The sequence below is a fragment of the Cydia fagiglandana genome, chromosome 17 (assembly GCF_963556715.1).
Source record: "Cydia fagiglandana chromosome 17, ilCydFagi1.1, whole genome shotgun sequence".
Taxonomy (NCBI): domain Eukaryota; kingdom Metazoa; phylum Arthropoda; class Insecta; order Lepidoptera; family Tortricidae; genus Cydia; species Cydia fagiglandana.
In genome coordinates this window covers 15,937,105-15,950,818 of record NC_085948.1, presented here as the reverse complement: position 1 = coordinate 15,950,818, position 13,714 = coordinate 15,937,105, and the positions used below count along the sequence as shown (strand labels likewise).

The following is a 13,714-nucleotide window of genomic DNA, read 5'->3' as shown; positions in this document are numbered from 1 at the left end:
CTTGTAGTAATATAATATTAATATTTCAATGATATTTCATTGATATATGCTTACTATATTATTAGGTAGGTACCTACACAGTCATTTGTATAAATATGGGTGCACAAATCATCTCAAGAATGTTCCATATTTTTAGAGTTGACTGTACATTTAATTCATAGGTTCTGTATTCTTAATGTACATGAATTGTTTTAGTGTGATTATTGTATTAAATACTGTTGACTGAGTCAACAGTATTTATCTACTGATACTGTCCTACGGTTCCTACCGTAGGACCTAATCCAGTACTTATCTGCTATAATCCAAGTCCTCTTGGATTATATTATTTACTCATGGACGAAGCGTGGGAGTGCACGGAGCAGGTGCACGCAAGGGGCGCAATTTTGTAGGAAAAATCCATATCATACTATTTTTTGTTAACCCGCTCACCCGCCCCGTGCAACCGCACCAGTAAGTACTGGCAATAAGCGAACGCCCTTACGCTATGTACAGTCATCTGTAATAGTATGTTTCTCTTCGAGGGCCGCAAAAATGTGACACGTTCTTATGGTTCTACAAATAAAATCGTGTCAGATATTTTTGCGGCCTTCATTGTGTAACATATTATTGCATGTAAGTACCAAACTAAATTCGTTGGCGTGTTTGCGGGCCGTCTGAGCGGATCCTCAGTTCTCACGCTGCTTTGGGTGTGCGAGTGATACAGTCAGGCCAATTTTAACGTGCACATGACATTATACCGATAGTATAATAATATTGGAATCATATCTGTTGTGCGGACAAGTCCTATCGAAATAGATGCTTGAATTACAGCTAACTGTTATGATTCCTATATTATTCTTGTCGGTTCGACGTCAGATGCATGTTCGAATTGACCTAGCACTAGGTCAGCGATAGACGGGACAGTGGTCCCAGCAGGATACCTGTCACCAGTAACGTCGGGTGAAATGCCGAGTCGTTGCCGGACTTCACCCGACATTTGTCGGGCGACATTATGTGCAAGTCGCGCAATGTCGCCCGACATTTCGAACGAAGTCCGGCAACGTTGCGGCACTTCACCCGAAGTATCTGGTGACACTTGTAATGTTGTGGGACAATTGTCCCTAGTCTATCCGTGGCTTTATGCACGTATACAGCGATATCCCTCGCTCGCACACTGGACCGGCGTGTGGTGTTAGCATGGTGTTAGATCCCGAATCGCTGGATTCTTGTTTCGCCGGATTTACTTTAAGCTTACGTTAGGAACGTCACAATCAGAGTACATATATGAGAAACCGACGAAAAAAGAATCCGGCGACTCGGGAACTAACCGCGTGTGGAGCATCTACCTAATCCAAGCAGCCCCATTAGGAGCTTTTAGAGCGTCCGCTAGCTGGCGCGGGTGCACGGACCAGGTGAAATCGTAGGTAAAATCCACACGCGCCCGCCTGACGCGTCAGGCAGGTCATACATACCTACATCTTTCAGTTAACCCGCTCGCCCGCTCCGTACACACGCGCAACGTTGCGGACGCCTTATACGATTCCCGCCGACAGTAGTGGTCGGGTCGCGGCGGAGCGCATCTTCAATGTGCCTATACAATAGTAATTATGAATGAATGAAAATCTTTATTTCAGGCAACTAATGACCCATACATAAATACCTTAAAACTAGCATACATATCATATAAAATATATATTTTAAAACTAAACACTAAATCACATTACGGTTGCGATGCATTACGCAACCCCGCAGTGTCTGGGAATCGGCCGCGGAACCGCCGAAACTTGACACCCTTCGGCCAAAACTCCTCCTTGATGAAGGTCGCTAGATGTTCAGTCGGAACGCTCACCACAAACGAATTAAAATTCGCATTGTGTCGAGATTCCAACTTCGCAACCCTCAGGATGAATCCAGTCTTCACTTTCACATACTTTACGATGTCGTCGACCTTCGTAAGGTAATGTAGACGGGACACATACAGCAGCGTCGACGGTGTTGCAGGACGCAGCAAATGGCAGCAAAATTATGTATGGAAGACGCGATGGAGTTCGTCCCGAGCCGTCCGCGTCCGCCAAGACCCGACCGGCTTACGGCCGTTTAAATGTGAAACGCGTTTCGACTCCGCCCTTTCGATTGGAATCGGACCGCAATCCGTATCATGGTCCTTAGCTGAAGCAACTAAGCTTTAATGAGTATTAATATAAAGGAAAATATCTATTTATTATGTCTATCTATTTCTCCCTCTTTCCAGTAGGATCCACTATCTCAATTCAACAGTGGATTGAATAGCACGCTGAAGTTGACTGTGATCCATTTGGATCGGTGGATCCTGTGATACTTGCACCTCTTAATATGCTTCACCAGTGGATTGAACAGAATTCAGGGAGTTAATTGGTAAGATCCACCTGCACTGATTTCAGCGGAACCTGTCATATAATTTATATATGTAGTATAGGCTCCACTGAATCTAAGCAGCCCCATTAGGAGCTTTTAGAGCGTCCGCTCGTCCGATACTTGCACCTCTTAATATGCTTCACCAGTGGATTGAACAGAATTCAGGGAGTTAATTATTTGGTAAGATCTATAATTTATATATGCAGTATAGGCTCCACTGGAATCTAGGTTAGCTATAATAACTAATAATGGCGATATTCATAAACATTTTCTAAGCCTTATATGCCGTTGATAATAGTTTGTCTTTTTCGCCTCTTTGGTAGCGTAGTGTCGGCGTGGTGTGCGTTTACACCAAAGAATATAATACTCACTAGTATACATTTATTCATGTAAATAAAGTACAAATGACACTTTAGAATGTATTGACAAAATGATCGTTTAGTTTGTCGCATAATGCGAACAATATCTTGAGCGTATGCTTGGTTGAAGTCCTGGCGATTATTTGGTGCCTCTAATATTTCATACCAGGTACCTACAGTCAAATGTTCAACACATACGCTTGTCCGACACACACAACACTATCTACCTTATACTATATAAGTGTGTAAAATCACACCATGCCGATAATACGCTACCAAAGAGATGAAAAAAGACAAACGATTATCAATGGCATATTAGGCTTAGAAAATGTTTATGAATACCGGCATTAGTTATGATAGCTAACCTAGATTTCAGTGGAGCCTATACTACATATATAAATTATATGACAGGTTCCGCTGAAATCAGTGCAGGTGGATCTTACCAATTAACTCCCTGAATTCTGTTCAATCCACTGGTGAAGCATATTAAGAGGTGCAAGTAGTATCACAGGATCCACCGAGCCAAATGGATCACAGTGAACTTCAGCGTGCTATTCAACCCACTGGTGGTTCGAGATAGTGGATCCTACTGGATAGAGGGCAAATTCTAGACTAGTTTAAAAATATCTATATCACTAGGTTCGTTGTACGCTTTATTGATTTTATTGCATTGTGGTTTTGGAGCATACTTCATGGCAGAATAAACATATTATTATATGTAGAGTATGTGCGGAAAGAGAAGAGTCGGTTGTTAATTACTCCGAGTATTTTATTGTCTGTGAAAACTTATCAAAAAACAGTTTTAAGCACACTATGTTTACGTTACTCTTTGGTTTACTATAGGCGCTAGTACTGCACTCTGGCGGCAGAATATTGCAGTAGTAATACCCCCTATTGTCAGCGAGAATTCAGAAATTGATCCTGATACGAGCATGACTGAAAGATTTTTTCGGTCGATGGCAAACAAGTATACGGCCCGCCTGATTGTAAGTAGTAAGCTTGCTTACGGGCGCCTGCAACTCCAGAGGTGTTATATTAGCGTTGCCGACCCTTTACAAAACTTGTAGGTACCCTTCTTTTTTGAAGAACCCCATACTCTATAGACCCTCGGGAAAACCTCGACATCAGCTCATTCCATAACCGCAGCATCCACGCACGGAATGACATTCCTCTTTAACCGCACAGTGCGCGACCATAGTAGCCGATACAAAAATATAGTAGAGTCGGACCAAAACAAGTCTGCAGCGGATTTCATAGCCCATAAGCCCACGCAGTGAAGGTGTTATTTAATTCGTCATAATTACATAGAAGCTTGATGTTTAAAATAACATAGAGTTAAGCCACAAAAAGTCTGCAGCGACTTTTATAGCCTTCGCAGTGCCAGTGCTATTTATACATCATAATTTCATAAAAGTTTGACGTTTAAAATAATACTTGCACTGCGTGGGCTATCAAATCCGCTGCAGACTTTTCTTGGTCTGACTCTACATGCACTGCGTGGGCTATCAAATCCGCTGCAGATTTTTCTTGGTCTGACTCTACCAACAATGTAGTATCCTAACACAAATAGACAGATAAGCTATGCTATTTCTATCCAAACAGCAAGGGTGTAAACTAATAAACTCCTTAGAACGTAGTAGTTATATATCCTCTTTGCTTGGAACTACTAATATCTGTGACCAAAGACATTTCAGTAGTTTCTTGACAGATTTGACGTGCGGTCTACGATCGTTGCACTGCAGCGTGCAATATACGCATGCTTCGTGCAGTCGGTCTCGTCATTAATTTTACTATGGAAATTGACAATTACACCGACGTGTCGGAGCAGTAGTGCAGCTGCGGTCGGAAGTGCGATAAAATCACCATATTACGTGCAGTCGGTATCGTCATTCATTTTACTATGGAAATCGTTCGGGTTGCTGCAGTAGTGTCGGAGCAGTAGTGCAGGGCAGCTGCGGTCAGAAATGGACGCCCTTAGCGAACCTTTCGCAATTGATCCGAGATTTGCACACTAGCCATTCCCAAATCTTGATGTACTTATTATGCTTTATGTTGAATGGTTGACTCGTCCTGCTAATATTTATGCGTCAAGAAAATGTATGTCGTGAAATATTTCTTAGTTTACATGAAATAAATACATTTATACTTAAAGTTTTGAAAGGTTTTATTTAGTAATATATAATTATATATACCGACTTATATTCTTTATGTCATACAGCTACCACTTTATCGTGCTTTTTAAGGCAAATGAAAGAAACGCACCTTCGACTCGCAACGCTATCTCATAGGGCCGATATAGGCGGACTGCAAGTACCTACTGCAAACCGACTAAGTACCATCTGTATGGAAACTGCACACCGACTGCACGCCAACGTTGCAGTTGGCGTGCAGTTCCTTTACAAGTTGCAGTCGGGTTGCAGTCCGTCTGTACCGGCTCTAATAATTCACTAGCTACTTACATTTTCTTGCAGAGAGATAAATCAAGTACCTTCTTGGACGCTACATGAGATTGACGGCAATTTTTTTCCTGATCATCTGGACTGGACTGACTTTAGGTTCTATAGCCTAGCCTGACCTCCAAGATTATATCCCCACCGCAAACTTCGAAACTTATGTCTGGTTTATCTTGATTTATCACTCGAATATGTAAGAACAACAAAATGAGACAAATATATGAAACTTACGCTGTTCATGGTGACCTCTCGTTTTATTGTCAACATTCAGGTTTAAACAAACTTGTGATGTCGTGAATTCTTAGTTCTCAGTGATATTTTAGAGCGTTTAAATGCGACTATGTGGATACAGCATTTGCCGCTTATTTGGTTCTTCTATTGCACGCAAGATGTCAGTACTAGAGAGGATTTGAAAATACAGACGTAAGTTGTTTAGTGCGACTTGATTATATACGAAAATATAAGTTTTATACCCGTAATTATTTACGAAATCCAATAACTTTATATTACAGTCATGCGAAGTGATGTAAATAGTTAGAAAAGGAACCCTAGATGAGTGACATTTTTTAGTTCTAACTTACGCCGCAGTGCATGATCAAAATAATTAATAGTATATTCCCTGGATACTTTCGGCCTATGGTGTCCTATAATAAATTAATGCTAAAGTTAACACCTTCCAAATAATATATGTTTCATTTATGTATAACAATTGTAAAAATGCCTATTCTGCTACAAAAGCTCCATCTAGTGTCAGGTAGAACAATCAAAGCGGCATTTACCACAATGAATTAATTAATAAACTAGTTATATCTCCGCCCCTGCAAGCATTTAAGTGTAAGTCTACGTTTCTAAAAATACCTTATAAAAATGGCTTTTAATTGTTATATATGGCTTGTGTATACAAGCAAGCTTAAGTGTTTAATTACAGTTTTTTTAATTCAAGCATAACTTTTATCAATTAATTCCAGCCCTTTACGTACTTAAACGTAGGTATTGGTACACAGTAGTGTACCATTTCTCATGGTCTTTCATATAAAACACCTAACAACTAGCTACATAACAAGTATACTCCAAAAACCAGTTTATATGCGTCACACTTTTTTTTAAATAGCTCAGTCCCTGCACGTTATCCAAAGTTGGTGTCATACAATAAATTAATGCTATGTGTAAGCCCTTTCAAAAGAGGTATGTCTCAATAGTATACATCCATGGGACAAATTGCCCATTCTCCTTTTGACTTCTCTTACGGACTCACTTTTTGGGTCGTCACAGTCTACTATATTCGTTCGTTGATCACACAGACAAAACATCCTCCAGACTGAGCATAGTCGCGCTACCCCCTCTGCCACGCATACGGTAATTTTACTCCATGTTCGAGTCGAAAGTGTCTTTGTGTGACGTCCGTGTCTTTGAACGGACTAATCACGGCACGGGACTTCGCTCACCTCATCCCGCGCACCCCCGCATTTTTGGCATCGGTTGCATGAAATAATTGCTCTAAACTCGGTCTAGAGGATTCCTAGTCTATGGTTGATCATAATGTATTATAAAAGGGTCACTCGCGTAATTAAGGTCGAATTGCATCAATTCGACATGATTTGATCTGTTACAAGGGCCTCGACATGATCAAAAATTTCATACTCCAATGATAAATATTAATCATTGTAAAAAAAGCTAAGTCACCAGTCATTCAGTTTGTTGACTATTTTACTACTTGGGTGGCGACCGACCATTCATAACAGTCGGGGCATCTTTCCACGATCTCCCTTTAGGCTTCACTGTAGTCACTTTCTTCTTTACTACTCTCTTTTCCGTATACTCCTCATCTGACAGAAGTATTTTCTCTTTCCTCTTAGGCTTTTTCTCCTCAAAAGAATCCTCGAACATGTCAGCGCTAGTATTCTTAGGCTGATTCTCTTTAGATCTCTTTAAAGGTATCTTCTCTCCTATTACTAAACTTATAGGACTATCGAAGGAAACCACACGGGGACTACGTCTTTTCTCTAAAGATGTTTGCGTCGCTATGTTTGTGTGATTTTTCTTAACAGGCGGTGTGGCCTTAGGAGTTAATTTAGGTTTCTTAACTTTGACGAGAAGTGAGGGTTCTGATGACTTTCTCTTAGCTTTCTTCTTCTTTTCTGATACCTTGGGTTCCTCGTTTTCTCCGTTTTCTTCAGGGCTAGGTTCCTTAGGTTTGGGATTCTTTCTTTTAACCACTTTAGCTTCTGTTTTCTTCTTCGGCGATTTCTTTAAAGGTTCCTCGTCACTTTCATCAATGGTGATGGTTTTAGTAGTTTTGGCTTTCTTGGTGGGAGTGAAGATGAGTTTACTGTTCCTGGTGACGCCCTGGCTTTTGAGGTAGGTTTCGAAGATTTGGCGGCATTTCGCGTAGTCCGGCACTTCTTTGGGTTTCAACGTGTTTATGTATTCGAAGAATTTTATTAGGGCATCTGAAATAGATACATAATTTAAAATATAATGATGTCACTACGATGGGTTGAATAATCTCTAGCATCATAGCATATAGTTAGAGTAGTGATAGGCTCAAAGACTAGGACAGGGAGGGGGTTTGATATATGTATTGAATCGGGGAGAGGCCACATAAATTGTGTAAGTATAGGTACAGGGCGGAAAAAAATGTATGGGCCCTGGATGGAAAGTGCCTTAACCTTAAGTTAGTTCATTTTACTTAAAGGACACATTCTTTTATTTTAAAAAACAAACAAACTGGAATCGGAGCGAATTTAAAAAAATAATAATTTGGTTTTGTTTGAGTTAACTTAATGTTTTAAGGCACTTCTCCAGGTCCCATATTTGGGGTATTATCTATGAAAATGGACCTTATTGTCGATGGCGCTTACGCCGCACAGCGTCGCGCGACTTTGTATTTATATCTGAGTATCGTTAATAATGGCGTAAGCGCCATCGACAATAAGGCCCCTTTTCATAGATAACGTCACATTTTTTTTCCAAACTAGATTCACAGACAGAACTGAACATTTGCTGAAATTATTTATTACTTGTTTGTTATTTTGTGTTTCATTCGCCTCTCCCTATATTTCAACACCAGCTATGGGGCCCATTCGTTTTTAGGGTTCCGTACCCAAAGGGTAAAAACGGGACCCTATTACTAAGAATCCACTGTCGGTCTGTCTGTCACCAGTCTGTATCTCATGAACCGGGCCTAGCCAGGGCGTGTTCGACTCGCACTTGGCCGGTTCTATCAGAATGAGTCAATAGCAGATATCAAATAGTGTCTTACCAGGTACATTGCCGCTCATCTTAGCGACACTCGTCTTCACACTCTTCATGAAGGCCTCCTTCATCTCCTGAACAGCTTTGGGCTGTTTGAGCGACTTCTCCCAGGGCAGGGCTCCGACCAGCCACTGCAGCATGTTGTAGCCGAGGATCTCAAGGTCCCCGCGCATTGTGGCCACTGGAAAAATATTGCGAAGTTAATAACAAAAGCTAATAATAAAAGCTACACACACTGAATGAAAACGAACTAAAGGACGTCGAACTTAAAGATGTCCTTCTGTTCTGCAGGAAAACAAGATTAGAGGAGAATGGTATGGGAATGCCGCCGGGACAGTAGCCTGCAGCTCCAACACTAGGGAATCGGGCTGAATGAACGCGACACGTAATCGACAGCCCGCCTGCTTCCGGCCAGACGTCCCTACACTACATCTACATCTAGGGGGTTAAGAAATATATCATAAGATGCTGCTTAGATCATCTGTAAAGATGTACAAGTCCTTATGATGATGAAGAAGAAATATAATACTATGGTAAATGTAAAGGTAATGAAGGATATGGTGAAAGTATTCGCTGCGCAGGAAAGTCACATTGACTCAGTCGAGTGGTGGGCTGGTATCCTAGGAGACACTTAGTACCAAAAACACTTCAAAACAGTGCCCCTGTCAAAACTTATCTTGGTGTTCTTGGCACTACCAACATCCTCAAACTAAAATGTGCTTAGTGTAAAGCCTGAGTGGACGCTCGAGTTGCGCGTGCGATGCATAGGAGCGGCCTTAGTGGACGCTGCTCAAATCACTTGTGAGCCCGACGCCACGCTGCACGCCCCGCAGAACGCTCCGCTTCGAGCTAAGTTTGCATTGAGTTGGCACTCTTGCCTTGCCAGTGACAATTAATGACCGCACCATACTTTGCACAAACTAGAGAGCAACTTAGCGTGATCGAAATCTAAAACTCTAAGGGCCAGTTGCACCACCCACAGTTAACAGACTGATCAACTTCACACAACAGAGATCTACGAAACTTCCCATTAACAATGACAAACGGTTTGGTGCAGACCCTTATGGCTCCTCTACATGATGGACCAGCGTCGGCCACTCCAAGGGACGCATTTATGCGTTAGATATTGCTATCTCATTCCACCGTATGGTTGCGTCCCTTGGAGTGGCCGGCGCTAGCCCATCGTGTAGAGGAGCCATTAGATTACAAGCCTTTAGCAGGCTTTTAGTTCGATAATTGCCAGTTTCTTACCTCCCAAATGCGCATCCCTGCTAGTATACTCTATAGTCCCATTATGCGCACACTTCGGGTCAGGTTTGAACTCTTTATCATTAACTCTGGTGGCCAAGCCGAAGTCTACTAAGTACGCCTGGTTTTCCGTGCCTTTCTTCAGCCCTAGAAGGATGTTGGCGCCTTTGATATCGGCGTGGACGTAGCCCCGGCTGTGGATGTACTCTAATACGTCCAACTGTAAAATTAAAAAACAAATCAATAGAATAGTTATGGTAGGGATTGTTCTTATATCCCTGATATTATTAGTTACAGTATAATGGCGGCGGCAACTGTCTAAGATTTTTATAGATGGTGCCTGGATAGGCTGAGTCTAGTTTTGTTCTATGAGATTGGGCTTAAAATGCATTCAGGCCATAAACCTCCAAAGAAAAACAGGATATTCAATCCTAGGATTGACAGGTCGAGGAAAGGTGACAGCCAACCAAATTGACAAATCCACTATCCAATCTACTAATTTGGCAATTAAACAGTTTCTTTAGTTTAGTATATGCAATATAAAAATGTTTGGGCTGGAATATAACCAAGGTTTTGTATTCTGTTCTAAGCATATGATTGAGCTTACCATCTGCAAACCAATTTGAAACACAGTGGGCGCTGGGAAAGACCTCCCGCTGTCAGTGAACAGACTCCACAGGTCTTTGCCATAGCGCTCCAGCACCAAATATCGGTATTTCTCTCCCTTGTAGTCGTGTGAACCATTGCCGTAATAAGAGGGCATCCCGAGGCTTGACAGCTTCTTGCTTTTCATGAATGAGTTTACTGAAATAATTTAATTATCAAGTGGAGCTTGTCCCATTATCAAACAATTAGACCCATTCCTTTCCTCTATCTTTAACATGGAGAAATTTAGTGGCGGATTTTCCCTAGGCTCAGTAGTGCAGTACTGAGAAAGGGTGGTGAGTAGGGGAGACCGAGATGAGTCTTGACATATGAGAGTTGTGACATCGTTGATTTTTCGGAATCTATTAACTAAAAAAAAGGTCGCAATAGCGCGCGTTTGTTAGTTCCAGTGACGAGCTAACAAACGCACACTGTTGCGAGCTCGCTAACATTAGATTCCAAAAAATCGAATATGTCACAACTCTCCTCCGTCAAAACTCACCTAGGTCTCCCTTACCATTGCCTACACTGTTAACTGTAAAGCTTTTTGTAATAAGGTCCACCGATGTACAGTTATGAGTGTTGCTGTTTGCACTTACTACAGAGCCAGGAGCCTAGAGTGGACAAGACAGCAAATCTGCTGCTGGGAAAGTATAAACCTTTTATTTTACATTATGTTTATTTTATTTTACATAATTAAACAACTAGCAACCACCCCGGCTTCGCACAGGTTAAAACTGCATGAAAATCCGTTAAGTCGTTTTTGAGTTTATCGCGACCATACAGATGCAGCGGAGTACTTTGTTTTATGTGTAGTGATACATTTTAACTTACTGTCATCCATTTTGGCATTTCTGATGTAGAAATGTTTCTCCACAAACAATGGTCCATTTTCATGAGGTTCCTGGTCAAAAAATAAGAAATCTTACAAACTGGCTAAATTTAATAAAATAAGCGTAACTAATCTTTAGAAATATTTTCTGTTTTTTAAGCAGCTGTGTTTAAGAATTAATGCTGAATATCAGTGCTCCAAGAGACATGTATCTACATTTTTTATAAGTTAAAGAGACATATTTCCAGTTCTTAATGCTCCTGCTCCACCTCACACTAAACTTGTAAAATTTATTTGGACTAATTAGCACCAATTATGGTAACCATTATATGAAATTCTAAGATTATTCTTAAACTTCACACTGCAGAAATTAACCTATAATGTAGATAAATCACGAGTAAATCCAAAGAATACTTAAATATAGTTACAAAATCATTCTACTTACAATTTTAACGACGAAAGGATAGTTGGAACCTTTCGGCGTACTATCATGATCACATGCAGAATAAATTTCTCCGAAGCCCCCAACCCCTATGGAAGGTCCAATGCGCCATTTCTTCTTCATGGTAGTATCATGTATTATTTCGCCAGTAGCAATAGGAGCTGGCATTTTATATCCATTTGCCTTTTTCTTTGGCGCTACGGCCTTTTTAGCTCTCCCAGTCATTTTATGGTTAGATTACAACAGTAACACAATAACAGAAATTAAGTTATAAAATATATTAGCACTAAATTATAAAATTCACAGCATTTTTTCTTACAAATACACGATTGGATATGCGATTGAAATCAAAATAGCGTCGTTTGTTGACTGAATGAAAGAAATGTCAGTTGTCGTCTTGTCGTTAACCGCCATTAATTTTGAGGTAGGGATGTCCTCTATTGACAGTTCCGCGTGTTATCGGTTTTCTATTTAAAACCGGTTTTATAGACCATATTAAAACTATCCCTAGATGGCGCTGCGCTTTAAATTCCCAGGACAAACCTTTCACTAAGCAGAAAAAACGTGCATTACATGGCAATACAATTATTTAACACTTTTACTGACGATTTTAAGGCCCTTCCAATTAAATTATTCAAAAAGCACTTGTTTGATCATTTGGTGGAGAGTTGTTATTATTCAATTGATGAGTTTTTGACATTATGTAAATTATAAGCTATATTGTTGATGTGTCCATTGATTATGTTTTATAATGATTGTATATTTTTATATAAGACAAATTGTAATCTTAAATGATATTGGCAATCTATGATTTTATTATTAATTATTATTAATTGTATCTTATTATTTTTCAATGTGTCATTTTAATGGGAGTTTAATATTAGATAGTACCTAATTTAAGAATATTTGTACGCCATGTATTATGGTAAATTAAGGATTGGAAACAATTATTATGTAACATCGATTTATACCCTTTTTTACACAAATAAACTATTCTATTCTATTCTATTCTAAGACGAAAGACGCACTGAAGATTTCTGACAAACCATATTGGAACCATATTCAGCTAATGTTAAGGTTGATATGGCTTTGCTTCAAACAAAAGGGACAAGCGAGAGGATAGTCGAACCGAGTGTGTCCTTTTCTAACAACATGCCGGGGTAAGTGTAACCTGCACCACTGACTGCAGCCCTGTTTTGTAATCATTCTTGTGAAAGAAAGAGACAAACTCCGTTTAAGTATCTCTCACTCGGCCCGTTTCTTCTCATAAGTGCACAGTCGTGTTATAGTAAAATATATTTGTTAATTTCCAGTTAACGCTATTCTCGAAGAATTTCTTTTCAGGTGTCAGATTATAGAACTTTATACTTATTTTGATATCTGCCGATATCTTTTGATTTTTTCTTATTCTACTTACTACTTAGGTGCTAAGTAGCGGGAATAACCCAAAAATCTCCTTTTAGGTTTCTCTAGTTAGGCCTAATTAAATTACGAGTCATGATTTGGCAAAACAGCATACTTTTCTGGCCTCTGCCTAGCTTATGCGCGGGCAAAGACAGGATCACAGGAGTTAGGATAGGTGAAACAGAAAATGCTGTAAAACATTTAACAATAATTTAATTATAAAATTATGAAATGAGCAACAACGTTTAATTTTTATACACTATACTGCAAAACGTAATTCAAGACCAAAAAAAGTGAGACAATGTTGCCATTGCAATAATTTGTTTCTAAAATTGTAAATTCCTTTTGATAAATAATCACGCTAAGATAATTTATTCATTAGTAATTTTACTCCTACTATTTAAAAAAGTACTTTTATTTATTTATTTGTACATAAATACAAGACGCGCTAATAAAAAAGTGGCAACATTTCTTACTTTTTTTGGTCTTGAATTACGTTTTGCAGTATAGCCTTAATTAAAATAAACTACTTATACTATTTATACAGCCGTAACACACTATCGCACCGCAGTGAGAGCGAGAAAGAGATATGGGTGCGATGCACCAAGGTCGCGGTGCGGTGCGATAGTGTGTTACCACTTATAAGTTAGTAAAACAAGACATAAAATATAAATACAAAATAAATTATTAATTGACTCGGGAG

The 13,714-nt window shown here is 39.8% G+C and overlaps 1 protein-coding gene across 1 annotated transcript; it reads right to left on the bottom strand.

Annotated features, from left to right (window-relative positions):
• Nucleotides 1–4,909: 4,909 nt before the first annotated feature.
• Nucleotides 4,910–12,006, bottom strand: LOC134672578 (serine/threonine-protein kinase VRK1-like). The gene is made up of 6 exons (XM_063530522.1): nucleotides 11,611–12,006; nucleotides 11,168–11,237; nucleotides 10,296–10,492; nucleotides 9,692–9,908; nucleotides 8,448–8,621; nucleotides 4,910–7,635 (listed from the first exon to the last, which is right to left on the bottom strand). The coding sequence occupies exons 1-6, from the start codon at nucleotides 11,830–11,832 to the stop codon at nucleotides 6,896–6,898; spliced, it is 1,620 nt and encodes a 539-aa protein (XP_063386592.1). The 5' UTR covers nucleotides 11,833–12,006; the 3' UTR covers nucleotides 4,910–6,895.
• Nucleotides 12,007–13,714: the final 1,708 nt, after the last annotated feature.